The sequence below is a fragment of the Eriocheir sinensis genome, chromosome 49, assembly GCF_024679095.1.
Source record: "Eriocheir sinensis breed Jianghai 21 chromosome 49, ASM2467909v1, whole genome shotgun sequence".
Taxonomy (NCBI): Eukaryota; Metazoa; Arthropoda; class Malacostraca; order Decapoda; family Varunidae; genus Eriocheir; species Eriocheir sinensis.
In genome coordinates, this window is record NC_066557.1 from 10,277,373 (window position 1) to 10,289,634 (window position 12,262).

A 12,262-nucleotide genomic window follows, 5' to 3' on the forward strand; every position below is an offset into this window, starting at 1 on the left:
TCTGTACGGACCCAAAACTTCTTGGATTCGACTTGTGATACGGCCCAATGTGTGTGTGTGTGTGTGTGTGGGGGGGGGGGGGGGGTTAGTAGTAAGGGGAGCATGTGGTTTTGTATGTATATATCATCAAGAACCTTTTCAATATGTAGTTGTAGATGTATGTTTATTTCTTTAGTTCTCTTCTTATTTTTTGTATATATATTTCATTTTGTATATATAACATTTCCTACTCCTTCTCCTGTATGCGTGTGTGTGTGTGTGTGTGTGTGTGTGTGTGTGTGTGTGCGCGCATATCCCACATCAATACCATATGTTTTTTTTTGTTTTTTATTTTGTTTGTTTGTAGTGTAATAACCAACTCCCTTTTCTTCCTCCTCCTCTTCCTCGTCTTCCTCCTCCTCCTCCTTTACCTCCTCCTCCTCCTCCTCCTCCACCTCCAGGCCTCCCGAGCAAGGAAGGTAATATTACTTCTTTTCCGTCCCAAATAATGATGATTAATAATGATGATATAAAGTTGATGACAGTAAATTGATGAGATGAGATTCAATTTTCATTATTCATTTTTTTACTTCATTTCCATATTTTTTTAAAGTTAATTTTTCACTTTTATTCATATTTTTCACTTGTTTTTTCTTTTAGTAATTTCAGTTCATATAATATATAATGGATACTGTTTTTTTTTGTTATTTATTAAAGTGATTCATATATTTTCATTTTTCTTTATTTTTTTCTTTATATTTCTCCGATTTATTTTCATATATAGAGTAATTTCATGTTTCTTCATATATACGTATTAAAAGATTGATTTGTCATTCTTTCAATCCATACAACTTTTTTAATCTTTTTTTTTCACTAATTTTCTCTGCCATGCTGTATAACCTTTCATGACAGTAATATATTGATTTATACAATTTATACATATTTTTCATTTTCTGGTATTTTTCTTTATAGGATGTTGATTTATACAATTTATACATATTTTTCATTTTCTGGTATTTTTCCTTATTTTTTTTAGTTTTTCATCAAGATAGAATGTTGATTTATACAATTTATACATATTTTTCATTTTCTGGTATTTTTCCTTATTTTTTTTAGGTTTTCATCGATAGAATGTTGATTTATACAATTTATACATATTTTTCATTTTCTGGTATTTTTCCATATTTTTTTAGGTTTTCATTATGTCCTTAATTGATTTGCTATATTATTTTCCTATTAGACTTCTTTTATATACGTATCTTCCTTATTAATTTTCTTTGCCACATTTTTATATATTTTAGTTCATTTTTCACTTATTATTTTCCTTGTTAAAGAGTAATTTCAGTTCCTATGTACCTTTCACGAGACAATCAATTTTGATTTATATTATACTTTTTTTCATTTTCTGGTATTTTTTATATTTTAGTTCATTTTTCACTTATGTCCTTGTTAATTGATTTGCTATATTATTTTCACATTAGACTCAATTTTCGGAGGCTTAATTAACTTCCTTATTAATTTTCTTTGCCACATTTTTTTATATTTTAGTTCATTTTTCACTTATTATTTTCCTTGTTAAAGAGTAATTTCAGTTCCTATGTACCTTTCACGAGACTATCAATTTTTGGAGGCTTAATCAACGTATCAAATTCCAATATACTCTCCTACCTCCCCTCCTTTATCATGTATTGCTATCTCTCCCAAACTCTTACCTCATAATTCCTCCTTGTTAAAGAGTAATTTCAGTTCCTATGTACCTTTGACGAGACTATCAATTTTTGGAGGCTTAATCAACGTATCAAATTCTAATATACTCTCCTACCTCCCCTCCTTTATCATGTATTGCTATCTCTCCCAAACTCTTACCTCATAATTCCTGTAACAATTCATTCTTAAGCCCATTATTATCCACCTAACTCCTTTGTAGAATATTATGCATCACTGTGTATTTATAGTCTCCAGGAATGAGCCTTTTATGTCTGTGTGTAGTGGAAGCATTTAGTAACCTTAGAGGCATATGATTAATTGCATGAGGAGTATTTTAAAACGGCACAAAATTGTTTCTTAAGTTAACGTGACGTATGCCTGATTTTTGAAGCGTCGCGTCGGTTTTCGTCAACGCTAGTGCGGCTGATTTGTCTTTTTTTACCTGATTTTAAAGGCGAGTTAGTTGGTTGTGTTGGTTTTTCTTGCGTTGGTGTTTTCGTATCATTCTCTTGTTTGCGCATTCTTTTTTTCTTGTCTATGTTTTCTTTCTCTTTATCTCGTTAGCACACTCAGCTCACAACCGAGTGAGCCCGGGTTCGATTCCCGGGCGGAGTGGAAAAATTTGGGTGGCTTTTCCGATACCCTACGCCCCTGTCCACCCAGCAGTGAATGGGTACCAGGTATTAATCAGGGGTTGTGTCCCGTCTCCTAGGATCCTTTCCCTTCTGTCTCTCTCCGGCATATGACCACAGATGTTGCGCCGACTAAATGAAACTTTCCAACTTTCCTCTCTGTCTTTGTCTGTTTTATCATGTGTGTGTCTGTTTCTCTGTTTCACTTTCTTTTTATGACTTGAGTTTGTAAAATGTCAACGCAGGGCTTGTGAAAATCCAACACTTCTGACTAACCCCGTCTCAAAAACTTAATTAAAAGGCCAAACAAGCCACACAGCTGTTGATAAATGCTGATATGACGCTTAAAAATTCTGGCGCCACCTTTTCCATGGTCTCCGAGTTCGTGGTATTGGACGTAGCATGTGTAGGTTCAGCATGTGGAGAGCTAACCAGACACGTACATAAGGGTGTGGTCGCCAAGTTATACGCACACGCTGTTTCTTTACGCACACATATCAGGATGAAATTATATTACTACGGAAAAAGGAGAAAATTTAATCGGATACCGTCAGGATTAACAGAGTCGTAAATGAATTTTTTTTTTTACGTTTTTTACATTTTTAGTATAACCTTTTACACTAGAAGAAGCAGTGAAAGGGAAACTTAGAAAAAAACAGGACCTCACCCACTGCCAAACTCCCACCCCCACCCCCCAAAAAAAGGGTAGATAATTAAAAAAAAATGTTTGAAAATAATATTATGGTTGTCTTGTATATCCCGAACACAACAGATTTTTTCACTGTGTTGTTTCAGTCTCCCTAATGCTCATATATAATCAAGTGAGAGTCTGTGTGGTCATATAACTCGCCAGCCGTCTATAATTATCCAGTCCTACATACTTAACCATATATAATTAACTACTCATACATAATTAACCATATATAATTAACCATTCATATATAATTAGGTAACCATTTTCTATTTGTTTTCATACAGTAGAGGAAACAGTTTAGGGTCAAAAAAAAAAAAAAAAAAAGGAAACTGATGAAATAAAAGCTATATCACTCATACATAATTAACCATATCTAATTAACCAGTCATATATAATTAGGTAACCATTTTCTATTTGTTTTTTTACAGTAGAGGAAACAGTTCAGGGGCAAAAAAAAAAAGGAAACTGATGAAATAAAAGCTATATCACTCATACATAATTAACCATATATAATTAACCAGTCATATATAATTAGGTAACCATTTTCTATTTGTTTTCATACAGTAGAGGAAACAGTTCAGGGGCAAAAAAAAAAAAAGGAAACTGATGAAATAAAAGCTATATCACTCATACATAATTAACCATATCTAATTAACCAGTCATATATAATTAGGTAACCATTTTCTATTTGTTTTCATACAGTAGAGGAAACGGAATGTCCAAAAAAAAAGGAAACGATAATAAAAAAAAGCCCTCTACTCTCTGCTCCTCCAATACATATTTATAGTTCTTCCTGATATGTGTACTAACGGACCAGGTGTGTGCGTACTAATTGGTCGTTATCAGGCCCTTCAATTAATCGTCAGGTGATACTCATTAGGGAGCGTTAGGTGCGTCCTCTCCGAGCCTCCCCCTGAACCCTCGCTCATGTCCTTCCCTCCTTTTTTCTTTTTTTTCTGTTTGGTCTCGGTCGGCCCGGCGCTGTGGTTGCCGCCGCTGCCGCTGCATGCACCCCCCACCCCCTTCACCCCACCCCACCCTCCTACCCACCCCCCTTCATCATATCCCACAGAAGCTTCAGCAGGTAAGTTTCCGTGTGTGTCTGTTTGTCTGTTTCCGTTGGTGTTTGTTTGTGTCGTATTGGTGTGTGTGTCTGTTTGTTTCTCTTTCTTTTTTTCTTTTTTCTCTTCTTTGTCTTTCTTTATCTTTGTCTCTGTTTTTGTATTACTCCTGTTTGTCTGTGTTTATCTCTATCTATCTTTCTTTCTTTTCCAATTTCATCTCACTCACTCATTCACTCACTCAATATCTGTGTCACTTAGAATTATTTTTATATCTGTTGTAATTTGATGTATTTCTTTATTTGCTTCGTATTTGTGTAGAAGCGTTTTTTTGCTGCAAGTTGTCATGAGGTTCTAAAATTGGCTTATAATACTTCATTCTTTTCTAGTACGTTAGTAAATCTGTTTTTGAGTTCATGTCTACTTTAATACACATTTTTTATTGCTGCACATGATAGCAATAATAATTTTGCTTTGGTTTTTAGTTAATTTTCTTTACTTTTTGATATTCTTTACTTCATTCTATCTGATGAAGTTGTAGTGGTTGTAGTGATGTCTGTTTCAAAGTGTTAGAGTTAATCATTCAGCTTGCTTCATCTTTATTTGCTTATAAAATTATGTCACTTATACTTCCTTGCTTACTTTAACACATTCAATCATTCTCATTTATTGCTAGTGTGTATTCTTTTTATCTTTACTACTACTACTACTACTACTACTACTACTACTACTACTACTACTAATCCTACCACTACCACCATATCTCTCTATCCCACTCACTCATAACTTCAACCCCTCACACCACCACCACCACCACTCATACCACCCCCCATTCCCCCCCACTCACCCTAACCCCCACTCTGCCCCCCCAGACCACCGCAGCCATGTCTACGAGCTCCCCCACGGACTGGCACGCACCGAGTCCACGGCCGAGTTCCTTCCACTCGGTGACGACAAAGAGGTGGAGTACTTCTTTGCCTCCGATGCCTCTGCCATCATCGAACACACCAACAGGGTCATCTATTTGCTGGTGGGTGTTTGTGTGGGGTGGGGGTGGTGGGGGGGGGAGGTAATGGGGTGTGATTCTGTATTTGTGTTTGTGTTAATTTGGGAAAGGGAAAGGATTTAGTATTTTTGTGTCTCTGTGTATAAATGTATGTGTGTGTGTGTTTGTGTGTGTGTGTGTGTGGATTGGGAAAATTGGGTGAGACTGTGTGTGCGGCTGTGTATGTGCGTTTGTGTGTGTATATTTTCTTAGGCATACAAATGTTGAATCGTGAAAATAAGAAAAACTCACATAAAACGAAAGATAGCAATGATGTATATACTGAAAGGATATGCTTAAGTGGGTACATCTATACATACATCTATTATATTCATCTCTGCATCTATATCTTCCTGCACCTTGATGTGTATGAGGAGGAAGAACTTAAAATGGCTAGATCTAAACATACATCTATCAATATCCTTTCTCTTTCTTTTTTTATATTACTCAACATCATTATTTTCCATTATATCCTCTCACCATCTACACCTCCAGGACGATGATGTGGCCAGCGTGGACAACGAGGGTATCCTGAAGATCCACCGTCTCAAGAGGAACCAGGATGACTCCCACGCCCGTGAGATCACCACGCTCAAGATGGAGATTCAGCAGATCATGAAAGGCAACTTCTCCTCCTTCATGCAGAAAGAGATCTTCGAGCAGCCCGAGTCCGTGGTCAACACCATGAGGGGACGCATCAACTTTGACAGCGAGACGGTGGTGCTCGGAGGCATCAAGGTGGGTTGGGAAAGGGGAGAAGAGGGGGAAGGATGTTTGAGTGTAGAAGGTTAAGAGGGGTTGATTTATAGTGGTTTGCATAGATATCCACACCACACAGATCCTGGTGTGTCCTTACATCAAATCATATGCCACCAAGACTTTGCATTTCTGTTTTAGTAAATACTAAGGTGAAGGAAGTTGCAGTCGAGTTTATTTTCAAATGATTCAGTCATGTTTCACTGGGCCACTGAGGTCGGGAATTTATTTTATTCTTGCGCTGTGATGCAAAGAAAAATTTGGTGCAGTCTGAATTTATTTGTTTACACCTAAGTTTTGTGTTGCTATTTCTTGTTCGAAACGTGTCATCAATCGTAAACGATTTGGATTTGTCCACACTCATAAAACCATTAAGTATTTTAAAACATTCAATCAGTTTACCTCAGAGGTGACATTTCTCAAGAGACAACAGCTCAAGAGATGAGCATCATAAGGGTTGTTGCACGAGGAGATCATTTTTGTTGCCCCACACTGAACACCTTCCACTTTAACAATGTTCTTTGCATGGTGGGGAGACCAAAACTGTACCGCATATTCCGAGTGGGGTCTGAATAAGCTATTGTACAGTGGTAGCATTATGGTACATCACCCCATTACCTCGTCCTCATTCCTCCCTTCCCTTCACAGTTTTTGTTTCCATACATTGAACACCTTCCAATTTAGCAATGTTCCTTGTGTGGTGGGGAGACCAAAACTGTACTGCATATTCCGAGTGGGGTCTGAATAAACTATTGTACAGTGGTAGCATTACACCACCCCATCACTTTGTCCTCATACCTCCCTACCCTTCATGATTCACCCCTCACCACCACCCCACACCCTTCATCCCATCACCTCATCTTTCACTACCCTTCAGGAACACATCAGTGAGATCCGTCGCTGCCGCCGCCTGCTCCTCATCGCCTGCGGCACCTCCTACCACTCCACCATCGCCACGCGCCAGCTGCTCGAGGAACTGACCGAGCTGCCTGTTATGGTGGACCTCGCCTCAGACTTCCTGGACCGCAACACTCCCATCTTCCGTGATGATGTGTGCTTCTTCGTCTCCCAGTCAGGCGAGACCGCTGACACCCTCCTGGCCCTGAGGTGAGGTTCCTGGGAATTGATGAGGTTGAGGGGGGGAGTGATGTGTGTGTTGTCTTGTCTTTAGGTGAGGTTATATTAGAGGTTGGTTTGAGGCTTATTGTTTTTTGGGGGTTGAGTGAGTTTTTAGTGTTGTACCCTTTTGGTTTTGAGGTGAGGTTGCGTGGGTTGTGTAGTGTCTTGGGGTTGACGTGGGGTGTGTTGTGTGATTGTTTGTATTGGTTCTTGAGGTGAGGTTGTGGGGGGGTTGTTGAGAAGTATAGGACTTAACCCAGTAGCAGCGACGGGCCAAATTTGTGGCTTTACCGTGTAGTAGCAACAGGACAAATTTGTGCCAAGACTTAAACCCCTCAAAATAGATGATACATAATCTGATCACAAATGCTTTGATATATATTGTGAAATGGTTTGTATGAGGGGTGATTTTTCCTCTTTTTTCTCGCTTGGAGGGACCATTAAGAAACATGATCCCTGCTGCTACTGGGTTAAGGAAGGGATGTCATGTTAGTTTTACCCAGACTCCAAAAGTAATGTTATATTGGGAGGTTATTTTAAGTCTTTTTAGGGTTTAATAGGAGTGTGACATGTTTATTCTTACCTAACCTAACCTAACTTCATGTCTTTTTAGGGTTTAATAGGAGTGTGACATGTTTATTCTTACCTAACCTAACCTAACCTCATGTTTTTTTAGGGTTTAATAGGAGTGTGACATGTTTATTCTTACCTAACCTAACCTAACCTCACCTAACCTCACCTCACCTAACCCCCCCACAGGTACTGCAAAACACGCGGCGCCCTCATCGTCGGCATCACAAACACCGTCGGCTCATCCATCTGCCGGGAGAGCCACTGCGGAGTCCACATCAACGCCGGGCCGGAGATCGGTGTAGCGTCGACCAAGGCCTACACCTCACAGATGATCTCCCTCGTCATGTTCGCTCTCATGATGTCCGAAGACCGCATCTCCTCACAGCCACGCCGCTCCGAGATCATCCAGGGTCTGCGTGTCCTGCCTGACCAGATTAAGGAGGTGCTGGCCCTCGACTCCAAGATTCAGGAGATCAGCAAGAGTGTGTTTGAGAAGAAGTCGCTGTTGGTGCTTGGGCGGGGCTACAACTACGCCACCTGTCTGGAGGGAGCCCTGAAAATTAAGGAGATCACCTACATGCACAGCGAAGGCATCATGGCCGGGGAGCTGAAGCACGGCCCGCTGGCGCTGGTCGACGAGGGGATGCCCATTATCATGATCTGCACCAGGGATAACGTCTTTGTGGTGAGTAGACAGCGGTTGTTGTTGTTTGTAGTATTTTGGAGGTCTTGATTTTTATATTTATCTTTTTATTTTTTTTTTTATTTCTTGATGGAGTATTTTGCAGGTCTTGATTTTTTTTACATTTTTTTTTTCTTTTTTTCTTGGCAGGGGGAATTTTGCAGGTCTCAATTTTTATATTAATTTTTTTATTTATTTATTTATTGACGGGTATTTTGCATGTTTTCGTCATATTGCAAGCCATCGTTTTTGTGTGTTTTTGTAGGGAACTTTTGTGTGTAGTTATTAATCCACTGTTTGCAAGTTTTTTTCTTCTTTCTTGAACATCGCTATTTAAGTTTTCTGCATTATTTCCATCTTTTTTTTCCCCATTATTCTGCTTCACCATCCATCTCCATCTTGCTCTTCTCCCAACATCTTCTCTCCAATTCTTTTCCCTTCACCCTGTCTCTCCTTCCATCTTTTCCTCTCCTTACTCTACTCTCATTCATCTCCATACTGCTCCTCTTCCTACTATCCTCTTCCCTTCATCCTCTCATTCCTTCTCATCATCCATTTTACCCCCTCAACCCCTCCTTCTACCACCTTTTCTTCTCCTTACTCAACCCTCCCACTCCACCACCCCCCCACAGAAATGCATGAACGCCCTCCAGCAAGTCACCGCCAGACAGGGACGCCCAATCCTCATCTGCAACAAGGGAGACGAGGAGCCCCAGAAGTACGCCTCCAGTGTCCTCGAGCTGCCCAAGACCGTGGACTGCCTGCAGGGACTCCTCACCGTCATCCCCCTTCAGCTCCTCTCCTACCACGTGGCTGTGCTCAAGGGCTGCAATGTTGACTGCCCGCGGAACTTGGCAAAGAGTGTGACAGTGGAGTAAGGTGAAGTGTGTTAGTGTGCATGAGTGAGTTTTTGTAATGGGAGATAATGGATGAGATGAGTGTTAGAATTTTATGTAATGAAGAAGGAGGAGAGAAAGAGGAGTTAGAAATTGAGTGCTTGTGTGTGTGTGTGTGTTAGATATGTGTGTTTGTGTGTGTGTGTGTGTGTCTGTATGTGTGTTTGTTTGTATATGTGTGAAGTTCTATCCAGGCTTCACACACATACGTACACACATTCATAGACGCGCACGCACTCACACACGCACATATGTAAGTACGAATGCCCGAGTTGGTGTTTGTCTATCATGGCTCACTAATACTACTGGAGGTGATCGTGTTGTTGTACATTTTATAGACTATACTTTTTAAGGCGTTTAGCTTGTTAGGTAGTTTTTCGGGAGGCGGAAAAAAATAAGAAAGATTGTTACATTTTTGGGTGACGGAAAAAGATAAATATTGTTAGTTCTTCAGATGATGTATAAAAAATGGGTTTGTTGAGGTTGGCAATATGGGATTTTACTCTTTGCTTAGTGTTTTGGTACATAGAAAAAAGAAGGTCCGTTATTTCTTCAGGATATATAAGAGAAGGATGACTTAGTATTCTGGAAGACATAAAAAAAGGAAATGTTAGTTCTTGAGAATCTATAAAAAAATGAGTCTGTTGAAGTTAAGGTTTTGGGAATTCGCTCTTTACTTAGTTTTTTGGGAGATAGAAAGAAAAAGTGTGGTAGTTCTTCAGGATATATAAGAAGAAGATGACTGTTAGTGTTCCAAAAGACAGAAAAAAAAGAGAAATATTGTTAGTTCTTCCGAAAATATAAAAAGAATATGTCCGTTGAAGTTAAACATTTGGGATTTTACCATTTTTTAGGCATTTTTAGGGAGATAGAAAAAAAAATGTCTTTCGTTCTTTGGGAAATATAAAAAAAAAAGTTTGTTGAGCATTTTGGATTTAGCTCTTTGTATATACACCTGTCCACACACACACAGGTGAACAAAGGTGTGTCTCATTAGTAGTTAGTGCAGCAGGTTTTAATGGTAATGAAGCAGGTAATGAGCACAGGTGTATCTCGTTAGCAATTTTTCACCCTTTTCCGAATGTATGTGAATCAAATCTCACCTGCGCAGAAATTAAAATATAAGGTGAATTAATTAGACTGGAATTAGTAGAGGAAAGAAAAGACTGGAGTGCAATAAGGATGTCAAACTATCCCTCGTGAATTCATAAACGCAGGAAAAATGTTACGACCACATTATTGAAGGAACGCAGTGCTTATAGAATTTATTGACTTCCGGCAGATAAACAGTTAACATTTTCATTGTGGTAAAAGATGCACCACACAGCCTAAACAAAATGTATATAATAGCAATATTTCCAGCTTAGCTAAACAGAAGGAACCCAGAGATTTTAGAATGTTCAAACATTCATAATATATCTAAAAGTGCAAATAAGTGACTTTAGAATACTTGAATTATCTACGAACTTAAATTGTTAGTAGTATTTCCTCGTGATATAAAGTGCAATAAGAGAGAACTACCCTAACCAAAAAAAGAAAAATACAGAGAAAAAAAAATAAGATAATACACAAACGACCTTAAAAACGCGTAAAACAGAAAACGGCGACAATGAGCAAATCGAAACACGACAAAAAAACGGCTTATAAGAAAAAAAAACAGAAAAGAAACAGACCACGCACTGCCTTGAAAGAAACGTAAAGTGTGTTCACTCAGCCTTAAATACAAACACACACAAACACACACACACACACATACGCACATCGACTCGTGTGTGTGTGTGTGTGTGTGTGCGTGTGTGTCCGGTACATAGCCGCCATGATAGACAGCTGTACAGAACACGTCTTCATCTTATCCACCTGAGCTGATTGCACAGGTAAACGCTTCGCCAACAGGTAACAAACGCACCCCAGAGATAACGTGACTCACCTGAGCACCGCCGCGACACACCTCTCGTTAACCCCCACCCTGTACCTACTTACCTGGCGAGACCTAATTAGCACAGGTGTTGAGCGGACTGAGTTAACTGTGCACCTGTTTTGCTTGCCTCTGATTGACTGATTTTTGGGGTCTCGTTTTCACCTCATCAACTGTCGTCTTAGTTTGATTTTGGCCTATCAGCTCATAGTTTCGTTTTTATCGTCATCCGTACGGCTTCTAGTTATATTTCTTTCCCTATCGTACCCTTAACACGTCCAGCAATGCCTGTGACGCTAATTCTTGTTTCCTTGTTGCTCGTCTTTTAATAGCGTTTCTGGCTTGATATGTTCTCTTCTTTGGCGTTCTTTGATCACAGCAGCAGCCTTTTCCACCCTTGGTATGTCCAGCAGTTGTTAGTACTATGCTAAAAACATTCGCTATATAGTTTCAATTTCCTTATAATCTGTATGACAATCTTGTAACATTTCCTTCTGGATGTCTGTTGATTGTAGCAGCATCGTTTTTCATCTTTAACATGTTCAGCAATGGCCATTATGCTAAATACTTCTACTAGTTTTGTTTTTCTTTTTATAATCTGCATGTGACCAGCTTATTTTCTCTTCTGGCTGCCCTTGGATCATCTACTTAATTTTCTTTTTCTTCATGTGACCTATATCACCAAAATCGCTTCATAGGTCCATCTCTTGATCATCTCTTCAGCCTGCATCACACACTTCACCTTTCTCGCCCCCAACAAAACATTCGGAAGTGGCTATTTACTCTATCTGCTGCTACACATGTCTCTAAACTCCCCTTCAAGTCCCACGTGGCTGTCTCTGTCTGTGTCTCTGTCTTTGTCTGAAGGGTACAGAAACGCCTATTACCACCCATACGCAAGACATTCCTTTGGGCCCATTGCAACGTTTCCAGTGAGAGAGAACGTTTCCAGGTCCAACTACCCCCCCTTAACCCCCTTACTTTCGTTTTGGGGCCTATAGCAACGTTTCCAGTGACAGTAAAAACGTTTCCAGTTCCTTCCCTTCACCCCCTCATACTTTCCTTTTGGGGCCCATAGCAACGTTTCCAGTGAGAGGGAACGTTTCCGGGTCCGACTAGCCCCCCTTAACCCCCTTACTTTCGTTTTGGGGCCCATAGCAACGTTTCCAGTGACAGTAAAAACGTTTCCAGTTCCTTCCCTTC

At 39.6% G+C, this 12,262-nt stretch overlaps 1 protein-coding gene and 1 long non-coding RNA gene across 4 annotated transcripts in view; both read left to right on the forward strand.

Moving 5' to 3' along the window:
- LOC126981881 (glutamine--fructose-6-phosphate aminotransferase [isomerizing] 2-like) overlaps positions 1-10,405 on the forward strand; it is a 39,926-nt gene extending 29,521 nt beyond the window's left edge. For 2 of the 3 annotated variants that reach the window (XM_050833498.1, XM_050833499.1), the window contains 5 exons: positions 4,946-5,103; positions 5,614-5,856; positions 6,752-6,981; positions 7,753-8,251; positions 8,881-10,405. In XM_050833498.1, the coding sequence (XP_050689455.1) occupies positions 4,946-5,103; positions 5,614-5,856; positions 6,752-6,981; positions 7,753-8,251; positions 8,881-9,126 (1,376 nt within the window). In that variant the 3' untranslated portion in view covers positions 9,127-10,405. Of the gene's footprint in view, positions 1-440; positions 459-4,084; positions 4,097-4,945; positions 5,104-5,613; positions 5,857-6,751; positions 6,982-7,752; positions 8,252-8,880 lie in introns of all 3 variants that reach the window. The other variant, XM_050833497.1, reaches the window with a different exon arrangement.
- Positions 3,005-3,747, forward strand: LOC126981883 (uncharacterized). Its single transcript, XR_007734271.1, has 2 exons — positions 3,005-3,411; positions 3,548-3,747. It is a non-coding gene; the product is annotated as an uncharacterized LOC126981883 (long non-coding RNA).
- Positions 10,406-12,262: the final 1,857 nt, after the last annotated feature.